General features: G+C 33.0%; 1 protein-coding gene across 1 annotated transcript in view; it reads right to left on the minus strand.

The window, feature by feature from the left end:
• Window positions 1–17,662, minus strand: part of LOC140040813 (uncharacterized) — a 32,717-nt gene extending 15,055 nt beyond the window's left edge. Inside the window, exons 1-12 of the mRNA XM_072087031.1 lie at window positions 17,409–17,662; window positions 13,931–14,213; window positions 12,954–13,208; window positions 11,757–12,011; window positions 9,960–10,406; window positions 9,279–9,445; window positions 8,572–8,812; window positions 7,813–8,049; window positions 6,897–7,175; window positions 6,408–6,659; window positions 6,003–6,299; window positions 155–430 (exon numbers count right to left, since the gene is read on the minus strand). Coding sequence (XP_071943132.1) covers window positions 155–430; window positions 6,003–6,299; window positions 6,408–6,659; window positions 6,897–7,175; window positions 7,813–8,049; window positions 8,572–8,812; window positions 9,279–9,445; window positions 9,960–10,406; window positions 11,757–12,011; window positions 12,954–13,208; window positions 13,931–14,213; window positions 17,409–17,489 — 3,070 coding nt within the window. The 5' untranslated portion in view covers window positions 17,490–17,662. The remainder of the gene's footprint in view (window positions 1–154; window positions 431–6,002; window positions 6,300–6,407; window positions 6,660–6,896; window positions 7,176–7,812; window positions 8,050–8,571; window positions 8,813–9,278; window positions 9,446–9,959; window positions 10,407–11,756; window positions 12,012–12,953; window positions 13,209–13,930; window positions 14,214–17,408) is intronic.
• Window positions 17,663–23,651: the final 5,989 nt, after the last annotated feature.

Genomic DNA, 23,651 nt, shown 5'->3' on the forward strand with positions numbered 1-23,651 from the left:
AATTGTATATGTTGGATGGCGGAGAATATGTCATTGGTTGAAAGATTGACTGCTATTATTTAACAAGGCAGAACTGAGGTATTTATATAGAAGTCAATTTTATTTAGCTGAGTTACAACATGAGGTAATGAGCTTCAACACAAACATAACTTACATGTTCTTGTCATAGTTTGCAAAATGTAAGAATTTCCATTTTCCAAATAAATTTCAACTTCAATTGTATAAAGTTCTCCTGGAACAAGTTCTGTCAATTCTCTCAAAGCGGATGGAGAGCTGCTGACATTCTGGAATATGGTAACACTTCTGGTGTTGTCACTTGTTGGGAAAACAGATATATTATATCCTAATGCAAATGAAACCTCAGCCCAAAGAATTTCAATACTTCTTTCACCAACACTCCTCACAAATATTGTGTCATTAGCAATTGCATCTGAAAAAACAGCAGACAACAATAATGTAATAAACATTAACCAAAATATTTAAAAGTGACCACAGAGTTTGAAACTTCTAGCCTATGATCACCAGCTCAAACTGTTGCATATCTAATATTTAAAAAAATGTCCTACTTATTCTAATTCATTATTTACTAATGGAATCAGGGGCAGAGCTCAAAGGGCTTTACCAGAACCACACCCGTAGATGGCCAGAAATGATACTTTCGCACATCAAGTTAATGGCACCTCTAATTGGCCGTAAATGACACTTCTAATTGTTTTTTAGCCCGCTAGGCATCACCAAAACGAACCTTCTTTTGATAAAAAACACACATGGCTGTTCTGGAACCTATTTTTTGGGTAGCAAAACAAATATTTGTCACGAAAATTGTTTTGATGCTGACAATTTTTTACAACATGGACAAAATATGGGTTCTTCTTACAATTACTCAACTACATTTTCTGCCAAAATTTTTTATTCAATATCACCTTGCAATTCCCATCTTAGAATACTTCAATTTTTTATGCTGGCCCCAAATTATGGCAATTTATTTCCAACAAGTAGTAACCGCACAGTCTTTTTCTGCCTTACGTGGTTATATACTTTGAATGGGCAAGTATAAGGAAAGCGCACTCTCATAAAAGTACTTTGACAAATTATTTAAAAAAAATTGTATCAAGAATAAAATTCGGAGCTACTTTATTTATTTACGGCCAATGATTTTGGTATACACTATCCCTTCACTTTGAAATACATGTAGACCAAAAAATGAAAGCAATACTGGATATGGAACTTTAGACTTTACTTTTCACTGACATGTTGTGAAAATAAAATACGCTAAAAAATAAATTTTGCTGTGTGAATTAGATGATGCACAAAAGAAAACGAAAGAATAAAATGCCAAACTATATTATTTTATTTGATACAATTGTTAAGTTGTATTCATGTTCAAAAATATATAAAACCATTTGGAATCATTTTGTTTGTGTGTGTTCATTTTTATTCATTTGCATTTTATGTTTATTTCAATGGTTTTGATATTTTGCAATTTTTTTGTGTGGGAGATTTGTTAGCTAGTATTTGCTACCTCTGTAATTACATTGTGGTCTGGCAGTAACCCGTTCTCCTGCTCCGTCTTGTCTACCTTAATAATAATTTGCATGAGATGATTAAGTATAAAAGCGCAATAGTGGATATTGGATATGAAAGTGACAATGTGCATGAGAGGTGCACGTTGAAGTATGTCAATCAGTCGGCAGATTAAAACATTTTAATGAATGAAGTTATAGAATAATAAAACTACAGCTGCTTACGGACACAAAAAGTGCACAACTCGAAATTAAATTATGCGCTTGGACAAAACCTTTTCAATTTTGGGTGTATTTTTCGTTGATATCTGATATTTTGTGGAAACATGACAACCATTTGGATTCGTGTTATTTGTGTGTTTGTGTTTTTTTTTTTCATTTACATTTAAAAAAAATTTGAACAGGTTTTTATATTTTGCATTTATTGTGTGAGGTTTGGTATCTTTTTTACTACTTTTGTAATTACATTGTGGTCTAGTTTTTATTTTTTGGTTTAAGCGGTGATACTTATTATTTAAACATATCGCGGATTCGAACTCGAACCTACTAAGCATTGATATCAATGGTCACTGCGTTTACTCACTGAGCCAAACCCTCAATAAACATCAATGTGTCAAATGTGAACATGTACCATTCATCAGCTTTGGTGGAGATACATAAAATTATGCAAAAAATTGAGTAGCTTTAATATATAGATTTAAATTTAGATAAAATATATCTGAATAGCTTTAAGCATACGTTTAAACTGTCTCTTTTACATGATGATTTATTCATTGCTTTTATTATTATTGTTAATATTTATTATTTTCAAAGGATGCTTATTAGCTTTAAGATCTGTTAGACAAGTTCTATTTCCTCTGAAATATGGTGTAAGAAGCATTTTTGGGTAGAAGCTGGGATCCACTTGATTTAGGATATTTCGACCTCACTGATTACGAATATGGCGGATCCCAAGCAAAATTCGGCCATCTAAGCCCTTAATTTGCACAATTAAAATGGCGGCCATTTTTTATAATTACCCTATATCTCGAGAACCACTAGTCACAGATAATTAATTTTGGTCTCAAAATGTTTTAAATATATGTTTTTATATTCACTTTAATGACACATTTTCTCAAAAAATGGATACAAGTCTTATTTCTAAAATTTTGACCTTTGACCTTTATTTATCGTATCTCAGTAACCAATAATCGGAGAGACACGAAATAGGGCTCAAATTGTTCAGAAACTATACATTCATATTTATTATAATGAAATGTTTTTTAAAAAAATGGCCGATTCTACAACTATTGACCTTTGAACTATTAGTCAAATATAATAATAATATAACTTTGAAAATTGTGGTCTTATGAATTTTTTTTTCTTTTTAAATTGTTTAAAACATGTGTGTTTCTATCCAGTCTAATGGCACATTTTGTACAAGAATGGCCGATAGTATGGTTATTGACCTTTAAACTACAGCATAGGCCTACTGTATACTAAATATAATATAATTGCATAACTATGAAATTATTTATACACAATAATAATTAGTAAAATTCACTGCCATCAAATATGATGTGTTATGATTTATATAGATTTTAAAAAAAATTTGAACACGCAAGTTACATTTGTTGAAATTTGAAATTTGAAATTACCTGCCATCAATATGATGGAGTATGATTATAGATTTTTTTAAATGTGAACATGTCAACTACATTTGGAAATTACCTGCTATCAATATGATGGATTATGATTATAGATTTAAAAAAGAATTTGAACATGTAAGCTACATTTGAAAATTACCTGCCATCAATATGATGGATTATGATTATAGATTTAAAAAAGAATTTGAACACGTCAGCTACATTTGGAAATTTTGACATTACCTGCCATCAATATGATGGATTATGATTGTATAGTACCTGCCATCAATATGATGGATTATGATAATAGATTTAAAAAAGAATTTGAACACGTCAGCTACATTTGAAAATTTGGAAATTACCTGCCATCAATATGATGGATTATGATTGTATAGGTTTGAAAGAAAATGTGAACACGTATAGCTACATTTGGAATGAACATGTTAAGGGCATTAGTTTTGGTCATTCATGCAAAGGTTTCCGTCATCTTTGTTAGCGTTGTTACAGCAGCATAAAGCTGTACATGGTAGTTTTGACTTCTTGCACCTACATCTATATGGTTATGCATCGTGTCTTGCATCCACAATAAATCATCTCTAACGAAGCAGTAGGAATAGCTTCATTTTTCAGAAGCACTGGTTGAAGTTTACCATTAGATAGCTCCCAACCAAAATCTGTTGGTGATGGCAAATGCTGGATTGGCGATACAGCTTTTTTCAATACGAGTGCTTGGAAGTGTGCTCTTTTTATATGCTGGTGCACCATAACCAATAGATGTAGGTGCAAGAAGTCAAAACTACCATGTAGAGCTTTATGCCGCTGTAACAACGCTAAAGATGACGGAAACCTTTGCATGAATGATCTTAAACTGATGCCCTTAACATGTTCATTCCAAATGTAGCTTACGTGTTCACATTTTCTTTTAAATCTATACAATCATAATCCATCATATTGATGGCAGGTAATTTTCAAATGTAGCTTACGTGTTCAAATTCTTTTTTAAATCTATAATCATAATCCATCATATTGATGGCAGGTAATTTCCAAATTTCCAAATGTAGCTGATGTGTTCAAATTCTTTTTTAAATCTATTATCATAATCCATCATATTGATGGCAGGTAATTTTCAAATGTAGACTTGTTCAAATTCTTTTTGAAATCTATGTTCATAATCCATCATATTGATGGCAGGTAATTTCCAAATGTAGCTGACATGTTCACATTTTTTAAAATCTATAATCATACTCCATCATATTGATGGCAGGTAATTTCAAATTTCAAATTTCAACAAATGTAACTTGCGTGTTCAAATTTTTTTTAAATCTATATAAATCATAACACATCATATTTGATGGCAGTGAATTTTATAATTTTACTAATTATTATTGTGTATAAATAATGTCATAGTTATGCAATTATATTATATTTAGTATACAGTAGGCCTATGCTGTAGTTTAAAGGTCAATAACCATACTATCGGCCATTCTTGTACAAAATGTGCCATTAGACTGGATAGAAACACACATGTTTTAAACAATTTAAAAAGAAAAAAAAATTCATAAGACCACAATTTTCAAAGTTATATTATTATTATATTATTATATTTGACTAATAGTTCAAAGGTCAATAGTTGTAGAATCGGCCATTTTTTGTCAAAACATTTCATTATAATAAATATGAATGTATAGTTTCTGAACAATTTGAGCCCTATTTCGTGTCTCTCCGTTAATGAGATACGATAAATAAAGGTCAAAGGTCAAAATGTCAGAAATAAGACTTGCATCCATTTTTTGAGAAAATGTGTTATTAAAGTGAATATAAAAACATATATTTAAAACATTTTGAGACCAAAATTAATTATCTGTGACTAGTGGTTCTTGAGATATAGGGTAATTATAAAAAATGGCCGCCATTTTTAATTATGCAAATTAAGGGCTTAGATGGCCGAATTTCGCTTGGGATCCGCCATATTCGTAATCAGCGAGGTCGAAATATCCTAAATCAAGTGGATCCCAGCTTCTACCCAAAAATGCCTCTTGATTCGTTTTCTAGGCCGTTTTTGGAGAAATGGAACCTGTCTATGTGCTTTGCACAGATCTTAAAATATGCATTCTCCATGTACTAGGTTGTAGTGGTACTGTAGTAGTAGTAGTATATGTGGAAAAATTAATTTATATTGAATTGGTGGGCATCAAAGTCTGTTTTCCAGTAGCGAGTTTTATTTGAGCGAATTGAAAAATCCTAAGATTGGTTGAGCATTTATTTTTTATTATTAATTTATTCAGTGAATAAAAATATGCATGCGTATATACTGACACTTTTTTGATTTTTGGACGAATAAAGTCCATTGGCCTAAAACAGGATTATCTGTGCTTGATTGTCTGTGGCTGGTTCTGATCGTCCAGGTTACACTCTTGTTTGCCGATTGTCCTGAACTGAGTCAATCAATTGAGGGCCTGATCGTTCTGACTGACAACCAAACCAATTACACACGCAAACATACATTGAAAAGGTCCTCATGTTTACTTCTCTAGGCCTGATATTTTCATCGTCATATAGCTGCGTAATCCATTTGATTTAGGTTCGTGACATTTTCCATGATTTAGATTAGGGTCGTGGTCAAAAAAGGTTGCGGAACACTGATCTATAGGAATTTTGTGTAAATAAGGCCACGGTCACGTTGAACAAACAGATAATAAAAAACACAATTTCGTTTACGTGCACATTTTTCTGGTTAATTTTTTTTTTCTGTAAAAAGGGGGAACGCACACACCGGTAATGCAAGTTAAAAAAGCAATATGCATCAAAAACAATTACTAATCCTAAATGTGTATCTAGATTTCAGTGTTGTTACCTGTTGTTCCTGTTTCCATTACACCAGTGCTATATTTTAGAGTTTCATTTATTCCCATTCTTGTCTTGACAATAACAGTCACAGTTGTATCGGGATCCAAATCTTCAATAACATAGTCATAAGTAGTTTTTTCAATCATGTCAATTTCTACAGGTTCACCACTATTCACTGTATAACTTAAGTAATAAGCTCCAAAAATGAGTTCAAGACCTCTTGCTACTTCTGGTTCAGTCCAACGGACAGTCAGTGATGTTAGGGTAGTATTAACAATTTCTAAAGATGAAACTGGGTTTGGACCTGTAGTTAAAAACGGTAAATAAAATAACAATCGGAATACAATTTTAGGCAAAAAATATTATAAATATACAAGGTAAAAAAACAAAAGAAAACATCATATGAACTTACTTGTTCTTTGCAGTACGAATGATCCTACAGCAGTGATGTTACCTCTTACAGAGATGTTATACAGCTGACCTGGTGTCAAACCAGCAAACTCATATTGTCTGTCTTCAGTATACTCAATAAGTTGACTATTATTACCAGATTCTGGTACTATTTCCAACAAGTAACTGCTCTCACCACTGATCTCACCCCAAGTAATGCCAATAGTTTCATTTGTACAATACGATACAAATATTTCACTGCTTTCAACATTAGCTATGATAAAATAATAATGAGAACGTAACCGCTGATGTTAATAGCATGCACATACAGTAGAATTAGTAATAGATTCCATCTCAGAATGCCCAGAGGGTAGTAGTTAAAAAAAGATAATAAAAATTATGTCAAGAATAGAAAAGTTTCAAAAACTCAGCATTCGTTTTTTCTGCACGGAACAAAAATATAATCTTAGCTTTTTTTTCAACTATAAAAATATAAATAGAAATGCCTTACTTGTATCTATAGAAGTCATTAAACTTTCCCTGCTTATTCTTTGATACTGGCCTTCTCCTGAAACAGTACGGACTTCAAATGTGTAGCTAGTTCCTGGTATAAGTCCTTCTAAATTTAGGTTTGGATCAATAACATCAACAGGAGATGGTGTTGTACCATGAGAAGGTTCATAAGTGAGTCTAAAAAAACTCTTTACTATATTGCTATTTATATTCCAACTAATATAAATACTGGTTTCACTTCCAAAGTGAAATCCTAAGGTAGATGGACGTTCAGGGTCTGTAAATTGAAAAATAATAAATAAATAAATAAATAAGTCATTATTTGTTATGTGCATGTTATATTGTATACATTTATTTAGTACCAAGATTACAGTACAGATATCATTAATTATAACACACCTAAGTAGATTCTTATTATTTGATTGAACGATTGTGGTTCACATAATATTAAAATTAACTGCACTATAATTTGTTAGTGGAAATCCAATAACGGCGACAATTTTTTGCTTGACTTTGGCATAAACAATAACGTTCAAAATGGCAGGCGGAACTAACATTTTTGGACAAAATAGAACATAAAATAAATTTACAAGATGTTGAATTGTTGGGGAAAAAAAACAGAATTAGCCTAGATCAGTTTCAGTTGCCTAGCGATGTTTTGTATCACGTGCATAGCGATGTTTTGTATTGCGTGCCTTGCGATGTTTTGTATTGCGTGCCTTGCGATGTTTTGTATCGTGTGCGTAGCGATGTTTTGTATCGCTTGCCTAGCTAACCTAGGGATATGTTGTTCATGTGTTGACATAATTCACAGTAGGTGTTTTATAAAACAAATAATGAATGTTTTATATTCATGCAATTGCACCCATTGCACTCATAAACATTAATTATTTGTATACTATTGAAATACTCACATGTTCTTACTGATACAGGAGACCATAGTTCATTTGTTTCTGTGTTATTGTAGATCGATATGGAATAAAGTTGACCAGGCGTAAGGTCAGTTATACTTCCTGAATTTACAGCCAAGTCAATGTTTACATTCCCTTCATCCGGTACAATTGTAAAGCTTACAATGAGGTTGGGCGATGAAGTATTATCCCAGACAAAGTCTATCCTTCTCTCATCAACAAATGTAATGTTCACCGTTTCTGAATATATGTATCATATTGAAAATTACATACTATTTTATACAAAAATCTTTATATTTCCACATCATTTGATTAAAGAATTAAAGATGCTCAGTTGTATAAGCCAGTAGTAGACAAATACCTTTTTTATATCACCTACCAAAACTATTGTACACAGAGTTTACACTGGGGCCCACACCACACAAAGCACTGATGATGTTACCGCTTTGTGTGTGTAATCTGGAGTTTTGCTAGGTGATGGGAAAGGGGTATTAAATGTAAGACCCCATTTACACTTACGATTTGGGCCGGCCCTGGGTTAGCAATTACCAAGTGTGAAATTTAGGCCGGCCCTAGGCCAGATGCAGACCTGGACCATCTCGCAATGAGGTCCAGGAGGGGCTTTTATATTTGGGCCATCTTATGCAATGAACCATTACCATTGGTTTGAGAAAATGAAGTAAATGAATCATCAGGGTCGTCATTTGGAAGGCAAGTGTAAACACGCTGGATGTGTTTAAATGTTTAAACAATAATACTCACTCATACAAGAAATTATAGTACAAGATGGAAAAATCCCTGATGGAATAGACAGAGTAAAATCAGGCATGGCACTCTCCCCCTTCTCAACATAAAAACACAGTTGTACCATGTCGGGGCATACATACGATCTAAGGTCTGCTCTAACAGTCAGGCCACTTAGTATAAGTGGTGCACTATCATTTAGCCATGTATACATGGTAGGATTAAATACTTTTGAAGTTGGTGTAAAGTAGTTTCCATTCTATAAATAGATAAAAAATAGGTATTTAATTATTATTTATTATTAATTATTAACAAATGTATAAACAATTAACACAAATCTTGATTGTGCCCAGAAGTGCCACTCCAACAAAGCCAAAACATACAATATCAAATTTATGTTGTTCTTATAAGTTTAAAATAATTTGTTTAAATATCTTTAAAATGTATCCTTTCACATAAAATTAAGGATTAGTGTTAATAAAAGCTCTGCAATTTCTTTCTTGCTTTTTTACTTTATATCACTTTTATTAATAGCTTTTATTATTATCCAGCCACTGACACATTATTTTAAAGTAATATGCCTTTGAATTTATAGTTAGTATGTACTATTATATAATAATTTAATAATTCAATATTATTGAAGAGACTAGAGGATACTGTTATTATCACAAAGAGAAATCAATCAACATTTTAACTAAATAAAAATGTTTTCAAAGCATGCTCACAGTGTCTTTAAGATCTGCTGTAATGTTCCAGAGATTATCGCCAGATATGCTGGCACCGTACAAACTTGATGTTAGGCTGATAGAAAACTCAATTGTATTATCACTTTGTTCAAGAACTGGGTTTCCACTGGTTATCGCAACAATTGACCCACTCACTATTTCAACACCTATAATAAGGCAAGATATTTGTAAACTCTTAAGGCCTGGTTTACACTAGCAGATTGTAATCCAGATCGGAGCTGTCCATTAGCTTAACCGATTGCAGCCTGCGTTCTTTTAATTTTTATCATCTGACATCATCAGGAATGAAAATAATTCCACAGGCAGACAATTATGAAAAGGTATGCAAATGAGGATTATTAAACAATTAGAATATCATACGGCATGTTAAAAAGAAAATTAAAAAAAACAAACAAATTGTGGCAGACACACAAGCAAAATTAGTCATGTATAAATAATTATAACTCCTTACAGTAGTTGCTTTAAAACAGTGCAAGCAACGTCAGATCTGGGTGGTTAGCACAATCATAAGGCGGATCAGGCTAGGTTATGCTAATCATTGCCTTGTGTGTGTGTGTGAAGATAGCCAACTAATCCGTCAGGGTATTGGGAGACTATCAATGCTCATAATGTTATAGAAGTTTCAGCATATTATACAAATTAATTAAAAAGGAGGCATACCTCTGCACACTGAAACGATTGAACATAAAGGTTCCAAAGATTCACTATTCTGATTTACTACATCGAATGACGGATCACTGGAAACATGTCGCTCAAAATCCACACACATGTAATAAACAACGTTAGGATCTAACGAACACTGCAAATTAGCCAAATCCAACGTGGCCATTACATTTGTAAATTCTAACACCGTATTTTGTGTTGTGATGCCAGCATTCCTTTGTTCCGTAGTCAGTTCGACCGACGTCTCCCCGTATCGCGGTGCTGATCCTGTGTTGCTTTTGCTGATATACGCGTTGATCTGCCATAAATCAGTTCCATTTAGAAGAGCAGTTGTGGAATCAGTTTTAATGTTTAGGCTGAACATAATGTCAGATAAAGAGCGTTCAACAATTTCAATATCACTTTCCAAAAATGTGTCAGGCGCGCTTACATCAAAAACAACACCTATGAAACATTTAAAAATAGTAATAAAGTATTAAAACAAGTACCGTATCTAAATGAATTTACACCCTGGGTGTTTATTGGTCGGGAGAGTTTTCAAGACATTTATTTGAGGGAGGCGTTTCTTCGAGGGAGGCATTATTTTTTTTGGGGTGTATATGGTAGGTCTAATGGTAACATGTAAAAATACATGTCAAATAACATACAACATTTTCAAGTTACTGTCCAGAAATTTTATTTACAAATACAGTGTATACCACAGACCTTGCCTATTGATGGTCAGGAAAATTGGAAAAATTATATTTATATTTATGTAAATGAAAATATTACAAAAAAATAATAGAAAAAAAAAACGGTTTAACGTGATTTGACATGCCTGAGTCATCTTGACATTAATCTAAAAAGAACAAGCCTATTTTGCTCAGTTCCTGAGCACTTAATTACTTTTTACTCTGATAGCAGTATTCTATTCTACATGAGCAAAACTTGTTGAATTTTTGTTCATGGACCTATAAATTATAGGTCCATGCTATGAGCACTAAATAATTCCTCTATTCTATGAGTAACTGTATTTGTATTATGCTATCATATTATCCTATCTTGGTACAACCTGATACCCCATTCATGCATGACACAATAGAGTCACACTTGACAAAACATACCTAAAGCTTTAGAAATATGCATGCCTGTTGACAAATGACAATACATGATGATACACAATAGTACACATACCACTGAACTAACGTTAAAAATATAGAGCTATGACTATATAAATAAAATAGCAACATGCGCTGTCTGTTATACTGTCAAATTAAACTCCTTTTTTTATTTTCAAAATGGTAAAATAGTTAGTAATGTGACAAGCCACCAGATATCCACACACAGAATGGAAACCCATGATGTCATATCACAAAACAAACATTTATTGCATGGGTATTTTGTTGTATGTTGTTGTTCAGGAAACAATTTTTAAATCTTTTTTAATTCATAAAAATCCACATAGCTATTGATTTGTGTTGAGTTTGTTTAAAACGTCATTGAAATGTTAAGGGTGTTGAGCACTTTTGGTGTTCTTTTTGTAAGAGTCCCCACACGCTTTCCTGTCGATATCATGCTCATCTGTTTTTTCTGCTTGTTTATTTTATTGTTTTATGCTTTGTATTAATTGTATTGAGACAAATAAATGAATTGTCATTATTAAAAGCTTCATACACTTCTAAACTTTTCCACAGACCACTGACCCAAAAAATATCTATCATTTAATTTTGCATAAACACTTCAAAATTGTTTTTCATATGAATACAATATCACAATTTTAACCAGGCTGGTAAAAGTCATAATATATTTACTTACTTCTTATGAAATTGTCTTGAAATGATGAGCTTTGTAGGCCATTACTACGAGCTTCAACATTCACTTCATAAAGTCCATCTGTTGCCAATGAACCGACAACTACAGACAGACCATCTTCCGGCTGATATAGCGAAACCTCCATACCAGTGCTAATCGTTAGAAAATATTCATTGATGTAACCGTTTGGTGGTACAATGGTAATGTTCACACTTCCTTCTCCGTCATTATAATAGGTAAGAGATGGCTCTGCTGGTACTAGATATTCATAAAGAAGAAAAAAAAAATTAATAATATCAAGAAGTAAGGAAGCAGCCGGAACGATGTTGGTATAGTACCTGCTGCTTCCTTGGGCTAAAATCTAACCCTCATGGCCATAGTCACAACCAAGTATTAACAACAACAAGTCAACATCTGACTTGAAATAAATATTTAATTCTAAAATTTAAATTTCTGCCAATAACAAAACAAAAATAAGGGTAAGGAACTTAATTAATTACGATCTTCTATACAATTAAAACTAAAAAAAATTGGCCAGTTCTGCAGACATTAGGAAAAAAAAGACATAGGCAAAACGGTTTAAAGAGGAAGAGCCTAGTCAATCTGTTATGTCAGTCGGGCACTTATTTGAAACAAGTATTATATCATCAATCAAAACAGAAAAGTAAAGGCCAATTTACACAGACGAATGGTAACGGTAAGCAGTAAACAAAAATATAGAATCTATGTTATTTCTTATGACCATTTCTTTACACAAACAGACCTGCTCAGGATAGAGATTTTAACCTGAGACAAGCTATGTGTTTTTTTTCCGCTTACTCGCCTGTGTAAATTGGCATTAAAGGTATCCAGTATTGGGAGAGTTGATCCTATTGTACTGTTAAATAGTAAAGTACAGTAGAACTCATTTGGGACACTCTTAAGGATATTTAATTTGGTCCTTAATGTGTGGCTCTACATTTTACGAAATCCCTTTCTTAGGGGGACGTTCCTATTTAGGGGACGTTCCTATTTAGGGGGAAATTGCCTTTTGCAATTTGATGCATTTTTCTTTGTTGTTTTATTGTCTTAATTATTCAAAGCAAAACAAATTTCTATTTCAAAGTGGACCAATAAAATTTCTTGAATCTACACTGAGGTCCTCCAGGTGTCTCCTTAATAGGGGTTCTACTGTAATAATTGTAATAATATACTACTCACAAGTTGCATATTGTACTGGATCTGTTGAAAGTCCAACATCACTTGAGATGTACATAAGATATAGTGTTCCTGGCTCTAGATCTGGTATTACTCCAAAATTCTGATTAGGATCCTCTATTTGTCCAAAACATGGACATGCACTGACATTACTTTTTGGCTGGAATGTAATATTTAGCGGCATGCCTACCCATGGCCAGTGGAGTGATATGCTGGTTTCATTATATTCCGAGTTATTTCTCCGCAATTCCGAGTTACCTAACAAATGAAATCATATTATATACTATTGTTTTTCATACTTTATACGCATCTAAAAGCGAGCAACTCACCAATTACAGGATAGATTTTATAATTTATGATGCTTATAAACTAAGGGAGTGAAGTTAAAAGAGTCTTACTCTTGCGATTGGAAGGCAAGCACGTTATCCACTAAGCTACAGCTTGATGGTATAACAAATTATAAATTCTTGTTTGATTAACAAATAAGTTGTTTTAAATTTTTTTAATGTATGTATTCAATACAAAAACATTTCTTGAAAATTATGTTGCTCATTTTGCTAGTTAGATTTTGCAGAACTAGCAAATATTCAGTAGTGGATAAAAAGTATATTTCTAGCCCTGTTTTTACATAATATCAGATATCCCAATGAAAAAATTAATTATTTTACTTTTTCTTTCAGTTACCCAAAAAGAACTTAATGAAAATAGCATTTTGCAATTTAAATCCGATTACCCATTCTGTTTTGGTTCTTTGAAGATTTTTCGTTGAAAAATTGTGTTTTTTGCTGTTAAAATTGGAAGCATTTTTTAAAAGTTATAACTTTTACAATAAAACAAAATCATAGCCATATCACTTTTTAGAATTTCAAGAATTTTTCAAAAACAAAACGCGCATTCACTGGGATAGCTAATAATATTCTCATGATAGTAACTGATTCAAAAACACCCAAAAATAAGAGCACCATCCTAATTTGACATACCATTTGTAGTGATAAAATCCTCAAGAATCTCATCAAATGCACCAGTAGCATTGATCCCTGCCGCTGTCACTCTGTAAGTGGTGAAAGACTCCACATCATCAAATCTGGTTTTCTCTTTCAATGGTATCCTTATTGGATTGCCATTGAGGAGAATACCTGTGACATTGTTCCTGATCTCAACAACAGTGTCCACTGCAGTACTAGCATCTGGTGGGTAGTAGGTTATGTCTATGTATGTACTGTCGCTGTCCAGTAGCAGTGTATTTGGTGGAAGAACAGTAGTCTGTTGGAATAAAGAATAACATACAGTAGTTTTCATGTATGATTGTAGGTTTTCTGTTTTTAAAGGAACAGTGTTTTCCCCAACTTTATTAACAAAAGCAATTTGCAGCAAAAATCTGAATTACATCTAGAATACCGTACTTAGGTTTACAAGAAAGTTAAAATTAAAGCAATCATAGTGTTTTGGTGGGAAAATTTTGGAGAGAAATTCTACTGGCCTACTCTGAAGGTCTAAATGTGCATACAGTAATGTGGTAAAAAAATGTTAGATATAGTGTAGAAGATCATACAAGAAGAGAAAGATGAGAGCCTAGAGATGGAAAGATTGTGAAACAAATAGAGTGCAGTTACAAAAATAAAGTCTTGTTGTTAAATATTTATATGGTAGGCCAATGTGGCCTCAACTGAAATGTCTCCAATGAAATACACCACTGTGTCCTCGTAACAAGATTGTGACATAGATAGAAGGAATAAAATAAAGCAGAAATCTTCAGGACCCAACAAAGTGTTCCCTTAATAAAGAAGTCCCCTTAATAGGAGTTAGCCTAGCATTAAGAAAAATATAGCCCCTCGTTCATTTCACAGAAAAGTGTCTACAGGGGTGTCTCCTGAATAGAGGTCAGCCTCAGTGTCTAAACATTATGACAGTACAGTAGTTCCCTTCATTCATTTCACAGGAAAGTGTCTGCTTAATAGAGTTGTTCCCTAAATAAAATAGGGGTGTCCGAAAATAGTACAGTACTTTACATTATGGCCATAAAATATAAAGTTTTATCTTTAATCAAAATTAATCCTTGTGTAGTTGTAAAAGTACTTTACCACAAATATAGCTTAAGTGCCTGTACTGTAGGCGAAAAATACAACGCCTTTTAAATGAGCATCAAAGTAAAACTAATCTTTTTTGTTCATTATTGAACCTATTATAAAGTTGAAAGTACAAGACCAATGGTTCTACTTTGATATAATACAAGGTAAAAATTGTCGTCAAAAGGGACATTATTATTCAAATGATTTCAGTATGGTACAGTGCATAAAATTTCACGTACTGTACAATTTTAAATAATAAAAAAACCAAATTACTTTAATAAAGCATTTCTATTTTTAAACATAGTATATTTTCTTTTTAATTACTGTCAAGAAGGTATGGCATTTTAATGTGTGTACAATATGTTTCTTCATTTGGGATTCTAGCTTATTCTCTCCACCCACGTGCATAAATGGGTACCCGGTTAGATCAAGACACAATTTTATGCTGATTACTAGCTGCATTACAGGAGTATATTCATACGTGTTTGATCCAAATAAATAACCAGCGTAATAATGTGAAGCATTCTAAAAGTTAACCTAGAGAAAATGTTTTCAATGAGACATTTACTGCCCTTTAATTACAGTAATTAAAAAATGAGTGACAAAAAGAACTTAAATCGCATAAATCATTCTGTGTAAACAACTGCAGAATGACAATATCTTTGAAGTTCAAGTGAAGATTATTAGTGAAAAGATTAATAAACTGAAATCTTTTGAAACCTCAGCACAGTCTTGATCTGATTTTTGGATTAGACAGAACCTACTGTATAGAACCTTCAAATCAAAATCCTTTTTTTTGTGACTGATATTACTACCTTTGGTGATGGCTTCGTTGTCAACGGACCATAACAAGTTCAATGTATATATAAAAAAAAATACCGATTTAATTTTCTAGGTTAATGATAATTAAAACAAGGTTTTCATAGAAATTAAGTTTTATCTACAGTACTTATATGATTCACAGGAAAATGCAGAACATCTTAGCAGAATTGTCTTTTTTATTTTTAGGCCTGTTTCTTTTACAATGAGTTACATTAATCTACTATATCTCCACAATGTTTTATTTATACCATTAAACAAGAATTCAAGTAAAAATCATCACTGAAAAACTATGGAGTTTAGTGTTAACTGTACCTGTAGTGTTAAATAAATAATGGCATAACATGAGAGCCCTGGCATCTAAAACAATCACATGCCTCATTAAGTCATCACAAACATAAACAATAATCATTTACTGTATTTGAGTCACAGAAACCTGTTTTGTAAAACTTCATTATGTTAATCTTTCATAAGGATCGACCTATAATAAGTAATAATATTCTTGATAAAAGCGCTTACCCTGGTCATTTTTGGACACATGGAAACATACTCCCACATGTAAGTTGTTACTGGGTACCCATTTGGATGGATGGAGAGAGGCAATGTCAAACTATAAATATTTAAGTATCTTGCCTTTAAAGGAAATAAGCAATGTCAAACACACTGCGCTACACGCCCTTATTATATGTTGATGTTATGGCCAATTTTGTGACTTAGCATTTTGTGACTTAGCATTTTGTTTACATATTTTTTTTAAATTTTTATTTGTGATTTTCCTGTTATTTTAATTGAGTTACTTAAATACAATAACTGTTTTTTTTAATGTTTGTTTCCTGTCCTGTGTAAATACTGTTTTTTATGGATGCACCACCCATATCAGTGCCACTGATGTTAAAGTGTTTTATAAAAATAAATTATTATTTTATTTGCAATATGCTTAAATTAGTTTCATGAATGAGTTTCTGTAAATTGGCATTGCTTTTCAGTTGCAATGTACACACAAGGCAGTATAGATTTTCCAATAATCAAATAAATTAGTATTTGTAAAGTCTACTCTATTCAGTATCTGCATAAAGTACCGGTAATTGTTATTATTTACACGGGTAATGTAAACAGCCTCGATGCAAAATATGAATAATAATATTAGCGCAACCAAAATGTTAAACGTCCAGCCACCATTATTTATTATTCGCACTTTATACTGTACTGCCTGCCAGAGTTGAGTAGGTATGACACTCGAAGCCGCTCTCCTGTCGTAGGCCTACTGTATATGGTGACTGGACATTTAACATTTTTGGTGTCTATATCGCGCTAAAATTGAGGTTTTATTGTTGAAAATCTATTAGAACTCTATATATATTACGTTAAATTAACACTTTAATTTAACGCTTGGTAGGTCTTGGTTTTTAGTACACAACTAAACAAACTACCTGGTTACACTAATACTAGGTCCTATTTAGTAGTAATAGTAGGCCTAATGGTTAGTACAGTAGTAATATACACAGTAGTAGGCCTGAATAAACCAATAAGGAAGCCGAGACTGAGATTAGGCTCAATTGTATTAACTTACCTTCACGAAAGATATTATACTGGCTAAGATTATAAAAATCAAAACACCCTGGGCTTTCCGGCGACTGCACCCCTTGCCCATGTTTTAGTTTCAGATTCTGATCTTCGATCTGTCAAAAATTCCAACCAGTTATTTATGTAACTTGACAATAATTTCAAAGGCCTCTAGCCAGCCAGCAGTCCCAGCTTCTTTTTTACGTACGCTGACTAAGAATTCATGTTAGAAGAAAGTTAATTGTCAATCTACCAGTGGATTTCGCCCACCGTTTGAGTTAAATATAATACAAAGAACACACAAACCTATTACTGAATTGGGCATTGTGTAAGGCTTTCTTTTATGCATGACTTAAACCATTGTTGTTGTGCCTCACCTTCCGTAAGATATGTTTGTATAACGCGGTTCATTCATTCATTTTCTTCTCGATCCCTTTTTATCAAAACACGATAGCGCCACCAACATTGGTAATAAGAATACGAAACAGCATTCAAAAAATATCACAAGAGTCAAATTCAATGAAAATATTAACAGTGTATGTTGGCTGTAACGTCTTTGAGAGTATAAATCGTTGACAAATAAGAGGAAATAGAACAATGTGTCCATAATTGTATATTTTATAATTATATTAACCTCTGATTCAGTTGTTGAAATTAATTGTCGACTTTCCGAAGGAGAAAAAAAACTTCTTTCCCTAAGACTTAAATTCTGCCCAAAACCGTGGCAGGTCGGCCGGCGCATAACTATCTTTGGATATGGAGTTTTTCTCCAGAAGATTACGATTACGTAAAGATTTTGCTGATTCAAACAGCACACCACGCAAAACGAAGGCAACGCTAACAAATTTAAACCAAAAAGTTCCTGGAATCCACCTAAAGATCCTAAGATTGGACTTCATTTGGCACAGGTCAATCCAGTTCCAGGCAGATTTTATTTCCTACCTAAAATTAACAAAGCAGGCAATCCTGGTAGACCCATTATTTCGGGCAATGGCACTGCTACAGAGAAAATTTCTGAATATGTGGATGATAATTACTTAGACCATATGTGACTGATCTCCCTTCATACATTCAGGACTCCACGGACTTTATCCGCAAAATTAACCAAATTCAAAATTTACCTAATAATTCTGTTCTGGCTATACATACATTAGATGTTTCATCATTGTATACTAATATCCCTCACGAAGAAGGAGCCGGTGCATGTATTTTTAATTACAAACAAATTCCAGGCAAAACGCCTACTAAAGCTCATTTACGAGAACTGGTCATGTTGATTTTAACCAACAACAATTTTATTTTTGGGAAATGACCATTACCTTCAAATTCATGGCACAGCGATGGGCACAACAATGGCGCCATCTTTTGCAAATTTATTTATGGGGGACAATTTGAGGCCAATTTTCCCTCCAACCTTATAAACCACTTGTTTAGTTTAGATACAGTGACGACATCTTCATGATCTGGACCCATGGTGAAGACAATTTTGAATCTTTTCTTCTCAATATTACTTCAGCCCACCCAACTATCAAATTTACAGCTACCAAATCCACTAGTAGCGTTGATTTTTTGGACACTATAGTGACCATAGAAAATGGTACACTCAAAACTGACCTATTCCGTAAACCCACGGATATAAATATGTACCTGCTCCCTAGCAGTTGTCATCCACGACACTGTACTAAAAACATACCGTACAGTCAAGCATTACGTATCAGAAGTATCTGTTCTTCAGATTTAGATTTTCAGAATCGTACCGAAGAACTAACCGGACATCTCCGGAATAGAAATTACAAGAAGGAATGCATCGAAACTGCTATAAAGAAAGCAAAAGATGTTCCTCGATGTCAAAAACTGACGTACAAACCACTTCAGCCAAAAAATTCGACCAGAGTGCCATTGGTCACAACCTATCACCCTAGGTTGCCTCCATTACGGGCTATTATTGAGAAACATATGCCCATTCTACAGTCCACAGAACGTCTCAGGACTGTTTTTCCGGAACCACCCATTATTGCATTTTGTAGACCTCCCAAGCTTCGTGATATATTAGTCAGATCCAAATTTAAGAGTGAAATTAACTCTCATGACAGCCAAAATTTGGGCAGTCACCTTTGCAGCAAATCTTGTTTATTGGGTGATTCTACTGGAAAATTTAAGAGTAACCAAACTGGCCGCATTTTTCGGATAAGACAATCAATTAATTGTCTAACCAAAAACGTCATTTATCTCATATACTGTAATATTTGTGGCAAACAGTACGTCGGAGAAACAAAACCACTCTCCGTATGAGAATGACAGCTTGATCAACCTGTAGCCGAACATTTTAATTCAGCTGGTCACTCGATTGCAAATTTCAGAGTTATTACAATAGACCACGATGTCAAATGGAGCGACAAAACTCGCAAAGACAAAGAAAGCCACTGGGAATTACAACTTAAAACCACAAAACCTTTTGGACTTAACATTAGAAACATACTCCCAGATCGGTAAAATTATTCAATTGACTACCAAAATGTAATGATGTATTGTCCCTTGAAACACAAAAAATGAAAAAAAAAAAAATTCTAAATATAAATTGGCCATATCAAAGTAATATTAAAGTTATTCACTTTAAGTCGAAAATTCGAGGCAAAAACAACAAGCTTACGTAATTAACAGGTAAATTAATTTGATTACATTTCGTCTGGAAAATCGTCACGAGCGAAAGTAAAAGATTTCAAACCACGAGTATGCATTGTGCATGATGCTAATTAGGATTGTTTACAACTCGTCGCGGTTGAGAAGGTGTTTTCACACAGATCGCGAGGAAGTTTTATGATTATGCATACAGAGTAGTCAAACAAGCGGCGTTGCATTATGAGATATGTTTTGATCGAAAACTTTGACTGGAAGTCAAAGTTATTTTTTGAACAAAAAAACGTCCGTATTTCGGTTACATTATTTTTTTTTAAACTCATTTTTTGTGAAAGTTACTAACTATTATGATATTTCAAAATGACCCACTTTTTTTCGAATTATAGTCAAAGGGACAATACATCTTTAAGTTTCAATATTAACCACCATTTAAGCTGTTTTTAGTTTAATTCCAAAATTGTTTACATCTCTACCAAGCTACCTTCTTTGTTTTCTACTCTTATTCAGACTCTACCCTGCCTCCTTTTGTTTTTTTTTTCTTTTATTCCTGTCCACGCAGGCAGCACTTGCCAGCTCTTATACTATGACGTTATCCAAATTTCTTCATTTACACTGATGAAGGGCTAGTGTTGCCCGAAAGCTCTGCTAAATTTTCTGGCTGTTTAACTTTTCGCTTTTTTTTTGTATCTCCATTGAGATCCAGCCACTGATACCCACAGCATTGTAATTTTTTCAGTTATGTGCCTTTGGAATTATTATTATATTATATATATTATTATATTATATATATTATTATATTATTAAAATAAATTGTCGTCTGTGAGATTTTGACTGGTGCACATGATAATATTATCATGATGTCAATGACACTTACCTCCAGTCCTCATTTTTCTTTCTCGGAAAAACGTATTATGTATACCGTACGGTTACTCAACCAAACAAATCCAACTAAGGCGCAGGATTGGTCTGGGTGGGTATTTCGCACCTTCTTCGATTTGTGTTGTGTTTTTTTTTCAAACACACTCATAGGTTAAGCCTACCATCTGTGTTTAAGTTTATAGGCCTACTCAGACATTACTTTAAAACATGCTTGTCCAATAAACAAAACAACGTTGACATGAGGTACTAACGAGCAGACAGATGATCAAATTATTATTTGAATGCGGGCCTATGGCAGTTTTGGTTCTTCCTTATTTTAATGGCATCACTACAATACCGGATTCATCGATGCTTTCTCCTGACCCTTCGACGAGAAGTACTGTAGCACTATTCTGTCCAATCATGGACTTATAAATTAGAGGTTCATGGTCCAACTGTTCACACTTATTAAGCCTATTGAGTGAAGTATGAGATGAACCGAGGCACACTTCTTCGTTGGTTTATTGATGCATTAAATACTATAAAGATATGTTTATTAATTAAATAAGCCATAAGCAAAAAGAGACTGATACAAATCAAGATTTTCAGTTAATGTGCATATTTTTATTTTAGCCACATACCAAAAAATCTAACTATATTATTACACTTGTAAGTGCCTACTAAAAATCCACGACCCAATGCAATCCTTACAATAATCTGGGATTTTTTCTACACGTACACTACGATATGTAAATTACTGGGTACTGATTATATATACATAATAAATACATTATATGAACAGGAATAAAGATAATGTAGGTCTCATGTGACCTCATACATGTTTAAAAGTGTTAGGCCTAAAACCTATAGAATTCAAAACACAAGAGATGTGGATTATTATAATTATACTATGCATCAGTCTCGTGTCTAATAAAGTTTATATTATAAACTTTATTTAGACAAGAGACTGATGCACAGTAGGCCTACAACTCGTTTAATCAACAGTGATTGTTTTTAAGTTCGTGATATTAGAAGAAAAAAAGAAAGAATTTGAAAAGAAAATTACAGCAGAATCCCTTCCATCTGACCGACACCCCTATTTAGAGGACACCATACCGGTGCTCCCCGCGTAAACGGGAACCCCTTATCAAGTGTCTCTTTTATAGGAATTATACTTAATAACTGATTTTTTTTCCTTCATTTTTATCTTTAAATAATAATAAACACATTTTACATATAGTATCTAGCCATTTTAAGAGCTGGATGTACACCATCATGATCATGGAAGAGGGCATGCCTTCTCATAAAAACCATACGCTAAAATATTTTTTCCCACCTAATTTTGAAAGCTAACGGGAGCGAATACAGAATTCTTAAACAGGGAAGGGGGAATTTTTATTTATTTATTTTATTCATTTTCAGCAACATTTAAAACAACGCATAGACTTGGAGTGTGCCGAGGATCGAAGTGGCAAAATAGGTTAGAGGACCACACCAACACTCACAGAATTAAACAAAAACAAAAACAAATTGAATCAATCAATGTGAATAATAGGCATAATAGATTTAGTCCATGGCTCATTAGCATATTTTTTTTAATGTAGGCCCATCGAACTTCCACTTACAAATTAGGAAGAAACCTGGAAGTTCATCCACAAACCAACAAATCTGGTTCTCCTCTATCAGTTTTGGATTTTTAGATGTTTGAAAGTTAAAATATCCAAATACATACAATTGATAATCAACGTATTTAAATTAAAACTTTGTTTAATAAATATAACATTTGTGTGACAAAAATAATAGTAAAGTAATTTCGGCTTGATTCAATTGTCAACAAATTGAGTTTAAATAAATATCTTATCTATCTTTCTTTAAATTCTTTTATTAACATTACATTGGCGAGAGATACCAAACAAGGGAGCAATATATTGAATAAGAGGAAGAACAAGGTATTTATAATGATTAAGTAAAACAGCTTTAGTGGCATTTAGCATTTATTAGCATTAAGGGAAAATAATTAAGTGCTGACCATCAGGAGATCATATCAATGTCCCGCTGTAGAGGTAAACCATATTTTCCATCCTCCTGATACATTTAGTAAGATATTAAATAACAGGGGTACAAGCACAGACCCATGAGAAACGTCTTATCAATGTTTTTATATACAATAAGATCATGAATGTATATGATTTCCAGAGTTGGAATATACAAATTAGCTGAAAACATGTATAAATATCGTCAATTGGAGGATCATAATGTATGATGAAAAGAAAATAACGAATAACAATGATCTGTTACAATTCAGTGGAAAATTGGGTCAGGGAGCCTTCCCCTAGCTTCTACTTTATCTGGCTAGCATTCCATTCTTTACCATCGAGCCCTCTCCTATTATTAACGTTATAGGCCTACTTCCCCATTTCATTTCGTGGCATAGTAAGGTACAGTAGGGCCTACAGCAATTAATTTTTGATGTTCCGTTTTTCATGTCTTTCTTTGATGGCATAGTTTAGCTTTTTTATTCAACCAGGGAAGAGTAACTCTTCCCTGATATAACTGTCTATGTAGTCTTAATTATTGTTTAATTTTCAACCAATCAGCAGCATGTCTCATTGCACAAAACATACAAACATTTCACTGTTTTGTAATTCTGAAAACAATTTAAGCAACACAATCGAAACAGCAGTGGTTACCACATCATGTCAACCTTCAAACAATATCGTCTAATAATTTATTCAATTCTTCAATTCGTGGGTGA

This window comes from Antedon mediterranea, chromosome 2 (genome assembly GCF_964355755.1).
Source record: "Antedon mediterranea chromosome 2, ecAntMedi1.1, whole genome shotgun sequence".
NCBI lineage: Eukaryota > Metazoa > Echinodermata > Crinoidea > Comatulida > Antedonidae > Antedon > Antedon mediterranea.